A 14,818-nucleotide genomic window follows, 5' to 3' on the forward strand; every position below is an offset into this window, starting at 1 on the left:
GCAGTTGAGGAGGCAGCGGTTATTTTTCAAAGTCAAATTAGCATTTGACGACAACAGGGGAGCCTGTGAAAGGCGCATAACAAAGACGCACTCAAAGATTAGCTGCCGACTAGAGGGATCCGGCCATGTCTTTATGAAAGGCAACATCAGTGCAAAGGTTAAAAAAATATATAATATATGGAAAAGCCAGTCACAGGGATATTTGCAGGAATAATTTATATCTTCATAAGGGTCAGGATAGGGTTACGATTGTTATGTATTTGTGATGAATAACATGTGCGGCGCTCGCATGAGTTTTCATATAATTGTCTTCTTATTTCACAGGGTCCCGCAGGAGCCGCCGAAGGAGCAAGTGCCAAGGTATTACCCAAACATTTTTCACTACAAAACAAATACTGACAAGCGGCGTTTAAAGTAGATTCGAGGTGTCTCCTGCTTTTGATAAACTGGCCCTTACCTTCACTTCCAGCACGTGTGAATTGCCAAGATGACTGAGCAGTGTTCACTGTAGCAGCCTCCCGAATAGCCAAGGAGTTCAATCATCTGCAAAGTGTTGTCTGTATAAAGATGTGCCAAAGTTGTTGTCCCAAGAAACTCATCTGGACAAGTCTGACGTATGTGCCACCTGAAGTAGAGTCTGCTCTGCCCTTGACTGACTTTTGTGTGTGTGTTTATAGTCGAGAGCAGATATCCGTCTTCAGAGGTGGCACCTTTCAGTCAATTGTACACTATCTACTGTGCAAGTTAAATAGCTGTTCCCACCCTGCATCTCCTGCAGTGCAACCCAGCATGACTCACTGCTCACACTCCAAACAGACAGATGGTCATTACATACAGTGCTTTTGCAAAAAAACAAAAAAAAACAGGGCCTGCAATCATTTTCATGAAGCCCAGGGGTGCTGTAGCTCACCAGAGGCTGCATGACATACGCAGTGTAAAGGGAAAAAAAGTTGTACCAGACCTCCCGTTGTCTTTCTTGTAACCTGCTTCCTTCAAAAAAAATAAAAAATAACCACCACCACCCGCCAAGCCTCCAGTGGCCTACTTGTGATCATGCTGAGAGTGAAAGCCATTGTGTAGTGGACACCCTCTTGACCGCAGCTGTTCATTTGATGTATAGGTGTATGGTTTTGCGGTGGTGTCAGCTTGGGCCGCAGAAAACCTCCTGCTCCCTCTGCCCAGAGGAAGGAGAAGTGTCTGCTGGCCAACCTTGAAAAAGAAAGTTGTCTATATGAGGACACAGTTATTATACTTCAAAACAAATGGGATTGCAGTAGATACAGATGGAGGTGGAGCGCCTATTGGGGTCGTGTGACTCAACTGACAGGCGTTTTCATGTTTGACCAACCGACTGCTCAGTTGCAGCTTTAGTGTTTATACTTGAATCATAAAATGAATCCATAGAAGTCCAAATTTTATTTGTCAGAAATGAAAATAACCCTGTGATTGTTGTCTTGGAATTTTCTTTTTTAATTTTCAAATGCTGCTTCTCTTTAATGAGACCCTTTGTTAAAAAGTTTGAACACAGAGAAGAATAAGACTCGCTAAAACCAAAAAACAGTAACAAATAATTATTGTAGAACAGATTCAGGCAGAGAAAATAAACAGTATTCTGTCCTGATTATCTGACTCTAGACTTTTAAGTCAAATGTTTCCATTGGTGCTGACAAGGAAAACGTAACTTATTTTTGACTCGTCTCTTCAGTTGTCAGGTATTATAAGTTGACTTACAGACACCCGTGTTACCTTAACCAGGTATTTATTTGCGTCCTTCCAATTTTTGTACGCAGACTTAAGCAGCATCACACTGTAACAGAATAAGCATTATTTTTAATCTAGCAAAACCTCAATGGAGACAAACAGGTCTTTATTTTCACACCCAGCAGAGCATTACTCCCAACATATCACTTCACTTATGGTGTCACACCTTTGCTAATCTGACACAAAGGTAACAGAAACAACTGGAGCAAGTTATAACTCAACACAGAGCATTTTTGATTTTAAAACAGGCCTAGCTCCATCCTTTTGCTCACCTTCCTCCTTTAGTATGAGCAAATATGAACGTAAATATGAACTTAATCTGCTTAATTTTGAGCTTTTGGGTTTATGGCGTGTGCTACAAGTTTACAAGTGCTTGAGAAAGTAGACCTGCAGGCCTGCTCTGACTTAAAACATTAAAATGAATTCTTATTAAATGTAGCGTTACGCCTGAAGGGGACAACGCTCGTAGGAGACTAAAGCTACGTTTGCGATTAGATTAAACGTAACATTTTGATTAAAGGACATGATTAAAGCATTCATTTTAATGCTTATGTAGATGTTAGATGAGACATACGCTGCTAAGCACTATTGTTCCCGTGCTCTAATTCTTCCATTAAATGTGCATGCCAGCCTCGCCCTTGCCATAAATCAGTCATGCCCCTACATCACGGATACGTCTTCACTTTATCATTATAAATTTATGCTTTCTGTGGCTGACAAGGAAACTTGTGTCCCAGAGAATCACTGCACGTTTTAATCTTCCATAATGAAAAACAGAACTGTAATGCATTTAAAGGAATTTAAGCAAACCGGGGACGATACGCGAGAGCAGATAAGCCCTCGCACCTCCAAGAGGAATGAAAAGTAACAGTTTTCACGAGCAGCAATAATTGAACAGCGCCGGGATTCTCCGTACCTCTCAGTGCCATCCTTGTGCATTTTTTAACTTGGACAAAATAGACGCAAGTTAGACTAAACTGCAGCTTGTGCAACATCTGTGTGAGCTGAGCCCCCTCTCACTCGCTCGCTCACTCACTCAACAGCGGGTGAATGTTTTAAAGGAGACAAAAAAAAAGGTCTGCAGTGGATGATGTGCTGGGAAGACGGTGTTCTCATGAATTACATCTCCATAACTGCATCTCCCACTGACAGTCTCAAATGGGCTCTGACAGAATGCTGCAGATATTGATGGATAGAGGGATGCAAGACAGGCTTAATTGCAGTTTGATGAGTCAAGGTTTCTCAGAGGCAACATATCACCCGCAGACACCCACAGGTGGAGCGCTTCCCTGTCTTATACACGGTGGGCTTTCTCTTCGTATAAATACAGTCATAATCTACATAAATATTGGCTGTGGCGCAGTTAATCTCGTTTGAAAGGTTTATTAACTTGTTACATACACCTCTGCCAGTAAATTGACTTTGAATAATCTTCCGTGGAGATCAAACAAAGATAAAGATAGAATTTTTTTTCTTTTTTGCCATGAGTCTGCGCCAGATTACAGTGTACAAGTGACAACTCGGATAACAATAGTTTTCCATCTTGTGTGTTACGCTGAATGTCAGTCATAACTCACCCGTTAACTACTTCCACAATTCTGTGTGCAGCATGGTGGGTTGGCGGCCTACTTTACAGCCTCCCAACGTTCATATAGTTGATTTGCTTACGTCTCCGCAGTAGTGTGGTGAGTTTCCACATAGTTGATAAAGCTGCAAAAAATTAGTGCTCAAAGTCAGTTTTGCCACTTGTTCCTCCTCCCCGACTAAAATATTAATAAGACAATCCATCTGTTCATACATTGCAGCCACTGCTGACTTAATAACAGCTCCTAATTCGGATGAGGAAACACTGACTATGTCTCATTAAATGAATATACCACGGCTGTCATTAGCAAGTCGAAGGGACTGAATGACAATTATTGTCTGTTAGTGTCCAGGCTCTGTTAGTGAGCGTACAAATGTGCTGCAAACTTTCTCAGATGTCTTTTTGTCATATTATATTGGTAAACAGATGTTCCATAATGTCTTTGCACAGAGTATGTGAAGCACTCCCTACAAATCTTTACACATGTGCCACGGACAACATATTTGCCACACTTTCTAAATGTAGCCAAGACTCCAAGACTTTGCATGACAAAAAATATAAGCAATAAAGGTCATAAGTAGGTGCTGAATGTATGCAGATTGTGAGAAAGCTAGTTCCTATGTGTATACGATTGCAAAAAATATATATATATTTATCACAAATTATTCATTAACTATCTGTCTTGACCAAGGATGGAGCACATTTGTCTTAGAGTTCTGTTTATTTAGTATATTCGCCACATAACTGACAGAAAAAAATCCTGTCAAAACACTTCAAGGGCATCTCACTGGCAGTCATGAAGTGCCATCTATTGGCAGGCAGGGGAACGGCATCATGAAAGTGCTGCAGTGCAACAGGGAATTAAGTTTTTCATTATCCTGCAAGTCTAACATAACGCCACAGGCTCATGAAGCTTGTGCCACTGTGTTTCTTTTGGCCCCTTCCATAATTACAAACTCTTTTGATTTTGAGATGACACGGTACTGAATTTTTTTTTTTTTCTGATTACTTATTCATAGCAACTGTCCTTACCTAAGTTTCACTCTCAGAGCTTTGTGTCTTTGTGTCTTTTCGTCCTGCTTTGGCTGTCAGTCACTGTCAGAGATCTGCTCTGTTCATATAGGGGGAGAAGGGGGAGCCTGGAGTCCTGGGGGAAAAGGGGGAGAAAGGAGAAAGAGGAGATCCTGTACGTATTTTCCTGCACTGACATTTACAATGCCGCTGCGTTACAGAGTCATTAACCGAGGCTTCCCTCCCTCTCCCACAGGGTCAGCCAGGTGCCGAGGGATCCGGCGGCATGAAAGGACAAAAAGTAAGTCACATCAATGTCAAGTGGCAAATATGATGATTCCCTCTGTTTCTGCTCCCTGAGACTCTGAGGCTAAACCTCCTGAGTTAGTCGTCTTCTTCTTCTTCGAGTCCGTTTATCCTCCAGTGATCTTTAAAATCATCTGCCAACAAATAATGAAGCTGCCGACGATTTGTTGTGCGTGTTTGTTTTTTACATTTGCAATTGTTTGTATCATTTGCTCCTCTAAGCATGGTCCAGCTCATTTTCTCATTACTGACAGGTTGTGTGTATGTGTGAGAGTGTGTATGTGTGTATTTTTGTGTTTTCTACGTGTTAATATAATAGAGTCAGAGCAATAATTTGCAGAAGAAATCTCTTGCGGTAAAGACAAACAAACCAGGACCAGAGTTCTCAGTGGCGTCTGTACGGTATTTTCTTTAATTATCTATCTCAGTGTGCCTCTTTATGTGTCACTAAGCAGGAAGTTAGGTCTAAAGAAGAATGAAGTATTATTGTTCAAGCAGACAGAGCAATTTACATATTTTTACAGTAGCTCCTGACTTTTAAACTGTAAGAACTTAACAAATACGCAACAAATTATTTTACCGCGTTGCCCTATTTTCCAATTCCTTTACATACATTCAAAATGATTGCATTCTGTCATTTCAATAGGTAGGCACTGAGAGGTACGCACAGCTTATAATGCATGCAAAACTTGATTTTGAATAGATGTATGTGGAGTTCAGTTGATTGCGTTTGTTTCTAAAGCAGTCATACCTGCAGAGGTGTGAGGCTGGAGCTGAATTGCTGACATTTCCATTATATCAGTGCTGTCACGTTGATCCCGAGTATGTATAATTCTGGCTGTGTTCTGCATATTATTTTAGATAGCTGGGAAAATTGAAGTTTTGGTCTGATGCTGATGGTGCCAGATGATGAGCTGTTGAATCACCAAAACGATTAAACTCCTCGATTAGGTTTATCGCACTCAAAATTTCCACAGCAGTTCATACAGGTGGGGGTATTTCTGTCAGAGGTGCAGCCTGGCCTCAGTAGGCTGTATTGGCAGTTTGATCCCCTGCTCCTTTGGGACTGTGAATGGGCATCCAACTAACTAAAACGATGCTCGAAAGGTCTAAGGACAAATGTTAGACACAATTTTTTTAGTAGGAGAAGAAGCAAACATGAGCTGTTCATGACAATAGAGGAAAACTTGGTACTATGTGGCCAACTGTATGGCTGTCCATCCCAGTGCTGTCAAGCTATTGCACTAAAAGTCAAACATTTGCTTGTATTCCAAGAGGAACAGTTAAAGGATGACCAGAGTCTTTTGATATATGGCACGGGCAGCATGGAAATGTGAACCATATTTCTCGAAGTCTTACAGTCCAAAAGTCAGCCAGATTCATCATCGGGGAACAATGCATACCTCTGTGCAATTTCATAGCAATCCATCAAACAGGGGTATTTCTCTCTGGACCAAAGCGATGGACTTACTGACATTGATATCCCAAGAGCCGTGCCACAAATGAGTTGTGTGACTTTTTTTAACTTGTAATATGTGGGTATTTTTAAACTGACATTTAAATCTCTGGAAACCTTTTTCTGTTAAAAAGTGGTAAGGTACAACATGTGTTTGTTTGGGTTTTTTTTGCTCTATTACAACCACAAAAATTGCAGTTTGTAAATTGCAAATGAAAGAACTGACGCTCCCACGTGCTTTGCCAAATTGAAAGGTTCCCCAGGGCACTTAATAAGCCCATTACAATGCTCATAGGTTACATGGTATGGACATACACAACGTTAATTAGCATTCTGTGTGAGACACCTGAGAGGCGGTATCCCAGCACGCTCTTTAAGGAGAATTATGTTTTGTTTCTGCTCGTCTTTTGGCTGTGGCAGTGTTTTCACTAAAGACTGCTCATGTTATTGCTTTCTTAACTGTTGCTCTTAAACCTATTGATGTAGTTGTTCCAGGTAACCTGTGGCAGCTTGCTTTCAGCACTGGTTTCTCAAGTGCTTTTTTATGTTCCTTCTTTTTTGTCACTGCCAGCTTGTCGCTCTGTCACCGTCATAAGCAGCCACTGATACAATGTTTCTGTTGGATTTTCAGGGTGATGTCGGCCCTCCTGGTCCTCCCGGTCCTGTAAGTAAATCTATGCAACCCCGCCTCACAGAAATAGTCTTTACTATGAGTTGGCATGAAATGGCATTCTTAGGTTTCATCCTGAGAGACAACACACCATGCTGGATGAGTCACGAAAGCATTTGTTTGTACTTTTTTTTTGTGACGAACACAAAAATATGTCCGATGTTTGTACGTCAGCGAGCTGCTCGTAATAGAATTTGGGAACCGAGGAGAAGAAATAAAGAGCGGTGCAGTGTTTACCTTTGCAGTCACGCCTCGACCATGGTGGCATGTCATCTTGTAACCAATTTCCTTTCTTTGACAGTCCTCCAGCTCTGTTCTATCATTAAATATATACTTTTTCGTTCTTTCTTTCTGTCTTTCTTTTTTTTTTTTTAATATGAGCAGGGGATCAGTGTTGATAAAGGGCACCAAACATGGGCAGCCTTTTTAAGGCAGATGAGATTAGTCATGTTGAATTTCTCTGGAAATAGCTCCCTCCTTTTTTCAGATAATGAATTCACTGATAATTGGCAGCTCCCTGAGAACTATAAACCACATGCATATCTGGGAATTGTGCACGGAATAGCTTTCACGGCGCTGAAAAGCTACGAACTGTGACTTTTTGTGTGTCTGGCATCCACAGAACGCATTTGCACTCATCAGATGTTAAAATCCTTCGCCTGGGAGTCTTTGTCGTGTGAAGTAATGGGGGTCACGCGGTACACGGCCCGCTCGTGGTGCTCATAATTTTAAATTACAGAATTACAAACCATTACAAGCCCCGATCTTACTTTTTTTCCCATTTGCGCGACAGTTTCAGCTGAAAGGCAGATCAGAAACAGAAACACTGACGTCACAGTGGATGTCTGACATATGCTGAAGGTGACACAGAGTGGGTGGCGCTGGCATGATAGAACTCATTACTTAGACATTTTAAAGACAAAAATACACTGTGACGAATCAGGTAAAGATCTCTGAGGCGGCAGTAATGACTCCAAAGGGAGGCAGCAACTATTTGTAGCCTTTTTTTTAAAGGAAAGAAAGAAAAAAGGATAAAAAAGTATCAAATGAAAACAGTCTCAAAGTCTTTGTGTCTTAAAAGACTTTGACATTTAGAGGACTCAGCCCTAATGGGTTTTGTTCTAAAGATCTGCTTCCTATTGAACTTCTGAAGGCTTTAGACATGAGCTTGGAAACAAAGTTTGATGGCTTTGATTCTCATTCTCACTTTCATTGCTCGTTAGCAAATGATTCATAAGGAAATTAGACAACTTAATTATAGAGTGAACAAATATCACTCAATTTCTGCTGGTTTCACTGGTTTCTGTGTACCCAACAAAAATGTAATTTGATAAAAATGTACGTCAATGCAAGTGTCGTTTTGTTTATTTGTTTGAATTTCGTTTCTACTCGTGGATTAAGACTTTTTCTATCGAAACAGAAATAGAAATTGTGTTCATTGTTGTGTAGTGAGGTGTGGGCCACCCAGGATATATGAGATGTGTACTAGAGCACACGGCAGAGAGGAAAACATTAGTCATTTGATAAATGAGGCTATTTGAATATTTAGTACCAGGCTCTGTCTGTGCTCTCTGCTTTCCCGTGGCAGATAATTTTGGCAGTTAAACATTGATTTCCCTTACACAGCAGAAGCGAGGGTTCAGATCATTACCCTCCCTTCATAAACCTTCTTGTGCCTGTGTTTATTAGTGACAGGGAGGAGCAGTGCGCTTACAGGCATGCATGGTCATCACTTCCCCCAATGTCCTTAAAGTGGCAAAACAGTCTTTTTAGCTCTGAGACTGTGCTGTTTTTTATTGTCCCCGCCTTTAAAATAGAGCTTATAATCTATTAAACTGAATCTGTTATGCCAGGTTATCTGTTATGCCAAATTTGGACAGAAATTGAGTCACATGTTGATGACAATGAGTAAAGACATTGAGAATATGCAAGTTGAAGGTTGACTGATTGCGCAGGGATGCGTTCGAGGTTTCAGTATCTTTGTCAAATCTTAGTTTGACTATTGTTGCTAAAGGAAGAGAAAGCACCCCAGGGTATGTAGCCTCTTTGCAACAAAATTTCCAAAAGGCATAGAGACGCATTTAGTAAGGAAATAAGAACAGCTGTAACAGCTGGATAGAGAGGGAAAAAAGGATCAAAGTTAAATGAGAAACAGTCCGGTTACTAATGAAAATGATGTCAGCTGTAGGCACATGCAGATATCTCCCACAGATATGGCTTTTAGTCCCCAGATTGCTCCTGTTTCCTCTTGCTTCTGATATCATTAAATCTTGCAAGAATGACCAGGTTATAACTGCACACAGGCACAAAACACATGGTTAACACAAGAGGCCTTAGGACATTCAGATATAATGAGTTCTGATGATTGCAGATAGATGCACTAGGCCTGAAACATCAGATCCACTTAAAAACCTTTTGTCCACTTTATACCAACATTTCTGTGGTGAAGCTCATATCCAGATTGTATCTGCATCTGCACAGATAGGTCTGCCTTCAGTAAATGTCTCCAGTGTCAGCACTGAAATGTGATTGTGAGCAATCCAACTGAAACAATCGCTCGTATCATCGCCGGCTGAACCGCGCCACCTCTACCCGGCGTGTGCATGCTCTCAAAGGCAATTGTGGTCTTTTGTGAAACTGGATTTTATGGAAAACATCTTTATTTTTCCAAAGCGAAGGATTTTGTGGAGTCACACTTTTGCATGTTTACTCGTTTTCAATTTGTCAGCAGTTTAGCCAGTTCGCTCACAGGTGTATCGACACGTGCACTTTCATTTCAAACTATAATCTGATTAGATGGGGAGTGCGTTAATGGCGGGTCTAAGCGACAATATGAAACTTAGGAGCTCCGTACAAACACTTTGATTTGCGACTTTAATTTCGGTGCATCGAGTGGTCTTGACCTCGTGCCTTTCGTTAATTTTGTTGTAGCAGGCTCTGCCCAGCTGCACTGTCACCCCATCTCTGAGCTGTATTGAAAGTATACCGCGAAAGAGAAAGGAAAAATACAGATTTAATCTTTTCTTATCTAACCTGGGTTCAGACCGGTGGCAAGAGAGCCAATTGTGAATTAAATAGGAGCTGCCACTCATGCATTCTTAAAATATTCAGTAGCTCAAATCACTTTGTTTCCTTTTATTTATTTATTTCAGTTTTCACTTGCACTAATTGTGAGATCAATGAACTTTTTAGAGAACACTGTGTCTTTTTCATTACTCCTAGGTGATGACAGCACATGGATTAAGACAGCTTTCGGGAACTGTAAGCAGCTGTTTATGTCACCGAACATGAAATGTTTATGTAGTGTCTTATTTCCTCGAGCTCCTTGTTCACACTGCACACAAAGTACGGTACAGTCAAATTTTAAAGTCATCTGCTTTCTCCTGTTCTTTTTTGTTTTCTTTTCTTTTCCTTTTTAAGGACGAAATGAAGGAAAGAGCCCTAAAAGGAGAAAAAGGAGATGAGGTGAGATTTTCTGTCATTATTAAGACAATTTAACAACAGGAAACTAAGCATTAGGTCTCAGACATTGCCTCCAACACCACAGTGTGAAAAACACCAATTTCTTACGCAGCGTCAACAAAAGCGGGACTGACATTTGATTTTTGAAAGAACAATGGGACTTCACCTACTGTGCAGTTTCTGAGTTGAATTTCATCCTTGCGCTTTGTAAAGAAGCACAAGGTGAGCCACTGAATAAATTGGCATGCAGTTATTGTTTGGACCTCAAAACAACAGACGCATCTACTGGAAGCAAGCAGATTACAAAAGGCCACTGACGCAGCTATTGGCCAAAACATCAAAAGACAGTCAGCTGAATGAAAAGAGAAAAAAAACAAATCACAAGCAGAGATGCAGAATCAGACTGTCTTTGTCAGTGCATCAAGTTTTAGAAAATCTATAATAAAGTGTCAAGTCTCTGCCTTAATTAAAGTATATTTATGTCAATGCTGAAAGAATCACATGTGAAATATTTGAAATGGAAGGGTTCAAAAGTAAGTGGACACGCCCAGAAGAGCGGAAGAGTGGAGCTGCCTGTCAGATTGAGGCATAAAGAGGTCATCATTCACATGAAGGAGATCCAGAGTCAGAGAGGCGTCAGAGGTTGTTTGCCGTGAAGCAGCACAAAGTGGGAAAATAACTGGTACACAAATATCGTTGATGGCTGGGAAAAATATTTTTGTGGTGTGTAAAAAAAAAAAAAAAAAAAAAAAGCCCATTTGTAACTGCACGGCAAGTGAGAAATGTTTTCTGTGTGTCAGCATACATGTGTCCCTGTCAGTGATTAAGACAGCATGACCTCAGAGGATTCAAAACAGGATGCAAAACCATGGTAACCCTGCAAATAGGAGAGAAAAGCGTGCAATTTACAAAAAAAACCAGACCAAAAAAAGAACAATAGGAAGCTACGAGTGCTGTGGAACAATTTTCTGCAATGACACAAAATGACACAAAATTAACCTCAATCAAATGTTACAAAGAGGAGAATGTAGTGGGGAGAAAAAAGGAATAGCTCAAAAACCAAAGGTCATGTGACCTCATGTGTAAAGCATTGTAGCAGTTCTGAAGTGACAGTGCGTACAGGAGCATTATGTGTGGTAATATTCAGAAAAAACATCCTAAACATAAAGTTAGAGAGAGCTTTTCAAGGTGAAGAGTGGGACTATCCTCAAGTGACTGAGTCAAATACTCTAATCTAAGTGTGATTGAGGATGCAATCTGCTTGCTGAAGAACAGACTGGATAGCAGACTATCAGCAGAGAGACCACTCAAAGAGGAAAGTGGAAGTATAGGGAAGGCCTGGAGACTGCAGCCGGTCACTGAGTATATCAGCCCCCTACTAATCAACCCATAAACACTGAGCACCGTGTTTGTGTCATAACAGCGACACATCATAGTCGGAGTCAAATTAAAGCTGAGAATTGCCACATTAATCATATTTCGGTGTTTCTTTGTTGAAAAAGCCAGAAGAACAGTGCAAACATTTTAAAAAAAATGTAGTGTGGTATGAAGCCAAGAGAAAAATTTCACACACTCATTTTTTTTCTCAACAGCTGCTGATTTTATTATATTCACATTCTCAGTGCAAGAAAAAAGCTAACTTGGCAAAGGAAATATTCTGTGTTTTAACCTTCACATCATATGCTAACTTCACGAAAGTCCTTGAAGACTTTTTTTTTAAACCTTAACCACAGTCAGCCAGAGAAATGGCTTGGATCTTTATACACATCTTGAGAACGGATGTTTTTCTGTTTCCTTTACTTTCTGCAGGGGGAGAGAGGCGCTCAAGGACCGCAAGGCTTCAAGGTGACTTATCAAAGACTTAACCTTTGCACTAAAACTTGAGTATCTACTGCCAAGAAAATAAGGCTACAAAATTCCTTCCTGTCCAACGTAGTACTCTCTGTAACTCTCCACACAAGCTCCACAGTGTTTGTACACCAGTAGTCGCAGCAGGGTATTACTGATTTCTCTGTCGGATTCTATTTTTTTTAGAAGGGATCCTTTCTTCGGTGTATATTTGGTAGGTTGGCAGTAACCCTACGAAGTCCAGTGATGTTATTGAGCTGTTACCGGAGGGTACCGTGCTGCACAAAGTTTCTTTCTGTTGTTTAGGTTTCACCAAATACTCCAAAACATTCATGGAGCACACAAAAGTTCTGCTAAACACTGAACTCAGAAAGAAATCAAATCTATGTAGTTTTTCTCTCAGCGCTGTATGACAAAGCACAGAGGTCAAGATGTTTTTCCTGCAGTTTCCTGCCTCCCGTGTGCGTCTTATTCACCCTTTTTGGTGATTTAACAGGGAAACATGGGGCCACCAGGACTAAAGGGAGATCAAGGACCAGAGGTGAGGCTTTGTGTTTATCTCTGGGGTGCTGTGCCATTTAGAGTAGGTCAAACTTTGAAGTCTAAAAATGTGCTAAATACAAGGTAAAATGATACACGTATAGGCATGAAAGGCCATTATAGCTTTGACCGAGGAGCAGAATAACAAGAGCTGCTGAGGTTTTGGTCATTGATGGAAGGAAAATAAAGTAAAATGCACTGAAATTCAGAGTTCAGTCCAAATTAAATAACTCTAAATCTGCAGTTTTGGTGTTTCTAAGCCTGTTTTGTAAATGTAGTCTTTTGAATAATGCTCATGATGATATCAAGTGTTAATTAAGAAGACTCTGTCTCAGTGCTACTGTAAAAGATGTACTGTGAGATAAAAGCCAAGATACAGTAAAAATTCAGTTTCCATGGTAACATATGAATCATTTAGATCGTCCTCACATATAAAAACAATACAGTTCAAAATGGAAGTGAATATGAGAAGCTTTTACAGAATAACAGCGTCGCTTTAACTTGAAATACCGCATGCATGCAAATATACTGCTGCTCAGGCAACGTTTCATGAAATTCTTTGGAAAGTCAGTGTTTGCATTGTAGCTGGGCTGGGCAAGAACACCCAAAGCCCAGAAATCATATCTATAACCAAACAAAGAGAATCGAATATCCATAGTGTTGGTTTTCCTTTGTGTTTTCCCAGGGGAAGCAAGGCCCTCCTGGATCCACTGGAGCCCCAGGACTCCCGGGCAAGCCAGTAAGTGTTCTGGCATCATAAACACCAGCACTTCATGTCAAGTCTTCCTTTTTCTCATCGCCTTATCGGTCACCTTGCCGTATCGTCCTCTTTCTTAACGCCGCCAGCCAAATAGAGAGATAAATAGATAAACCTCAGCAGGCAGAGATAGAGAAGAAGTAGGGGAGAAAAGTCCAGAATTTTTACACAGACGATCAGTAATCAAATTTAAGAATTAATTAGTGGAAAGAGGCAAATCTAAGCGCTTTATGCCGGGAACGGAGGCAGAGGCCCAATCTGTTCTCCACACCTGCTTCGGTAATGAGCATCTGTCTTTATTCAAAAGCAGGGAGGGAAAAGAGGCATTTCATAAATCCTGGCTAAGGGAAATTATGTTGGAACACAGCAGCCTGCTGAAGCAGTGAGGAGGAGGAGATAAATGTGTGTGAGAAGATGAAGGCCTGGTGATAGATGTGTCTCTTTTCACCACTATTTACAGGGCTCACCAGGGGAGCCAGGGGTACCTGGGAACGATGGACTGAAAGGAGAAAAGGTAGGTAAACTTCAAATCAAGTCCTCACCTGAAAGCAAAGAAAAATGAAGCTATGATGTTTTATTACAGGTTCAACATGCCAGACAACTTGCAAAGATGCCTTTTAGATTACTTGCCCTTCGTCCAATCCTCAGTCATTGTGTAACTTTGTGTTCCTGTCTCCGGTGCCTCTCACTCCTCTGTTTTTGCACACAAATGTTTTTTTCTTCTTCTTGCAGTTATATTCCAAACACTTTGCTGAAAGTGGCAAACTAGAAAAGTGGAAAAGTGTGCAGCTGACATGCATATTTGATGGGGTTTGTTACTTGTCAGAAAGAATGAAGATGCACTCAATTCTCCCCACCCACCAGAGTCACTCTGTTATTCTCCAGAGCAGAGAAATAGACCTAGAGTGCTTAAGCCTCCTATATTCATTCACATAAAATGCTTAAGCCTCGTTTTTTCCATTGTATAATCCTCCTTTGTCAAATTTGCTATACTGACTCCAATCTAAGAGGCACTTCATTCGTGTGGCGCTCTATGAATAAATAGGAGAAAAAAATAAGCAGCGTCTGTGGCTTAAATATGAGGCTGGGGGTAGAAGGCAGTTAGCGTAGCATAGAGTAAAAAATGTTAGCAGATGCAGCAATTAACAATGTTTATACATACATATATATGTATATTCTTATTAGGAACTTTAAAGATAACTAGTAAATATAGTATATTGTCAGCTTAATCAATCAAGCAATCATGACTTTTTTAAAATGGGACTTTACTGTGGAAGACTGTCTCTTGAGCAGTAATAGCTGCTAATATTATTGACAAAACAATAAAATGCTACAATTCTTTCATTTATTTTTCAAGCAGTATTTTCCAAAAACAAGCAAAAAAGGAAAAGAACAGCTATATGAATGCTAAGCATGGTGGCA

At 40.5% G+C, this 14,818-nt stretch overlaps 1 protein-coding gene across 8 annotated transcripts in view; it reads left to right on the forward strand.

Moving 5' to 3' along the window:
- The window catches only part of LOC101482045 (collagen alpha-1(XIX) chain), a 102,159-nt gene that overhangs the window by 56,875 nt on the left and 30,466 nt on the right, over window positions 1-14,818 (forward strand). For 7 of the 8 annotated variants that reach the window (XR_002721222.3, XM_004555985.4, XM_076891745.1 and 4 more), the window contains 10 exons: window positions 325-360; window positions 4,470-4,532; window positions 4,614-4,658; window positions 6,751-6,783; window positions 10,012-10,050; window positions 10,210-10,254; window positions 12,061-12,096; window positions 12,596-12,640; window positions 13,325-13,378; window positions 13,857-13,910. Coding sequence is in view for 7 of the 8 variants with exons in the window: in XM_004555985.4 (XP_004556042.3) it covers window positions 325-360; window positions 4,470-4,532; window positions 4,614-4,658; window positions 6,751-6,783; window positions 10,012-10,050; window positions 10,210-10,254; window positions 12,061-12,096; window positions 12,596-12,640; window positions 13,325-13,378; window positions 13,857-13,910 (450 nt within the window). In the remaining variant the exon portion in view is untranslated. Of the gene's footprint in view, window positions 1-324; window positions 361-469; window positions 1,030-4,469; window positions 4,533-4,613; window positions 4,659-6,750; window positions 6,784-10,011; window positions 10,051-10,209; window positions 10,255-12,060; window positions 12,097-12,595; window positions 12,641-13,324; window positions 13,379-13,856; window positions 13,911-14,818 lie in introns of those variants that run through there. The other variant, XM_076891747.1, reaches the window with a different exon arrangement.

This window comes from Maylandia zebra, linkage group LG13 (genome assembly GCF_041146795.1).
Source record: "Maylandia zebra isolate NMK-2024a linkage group LG13, Mzebra_GT3a, whole genome shotgun sequence".
NCBI lineage: Eukaryota > Metazoa > Chordata > Actinopteri > Cichliformes > Cichlidae > Maylandia > Maylandia zebra.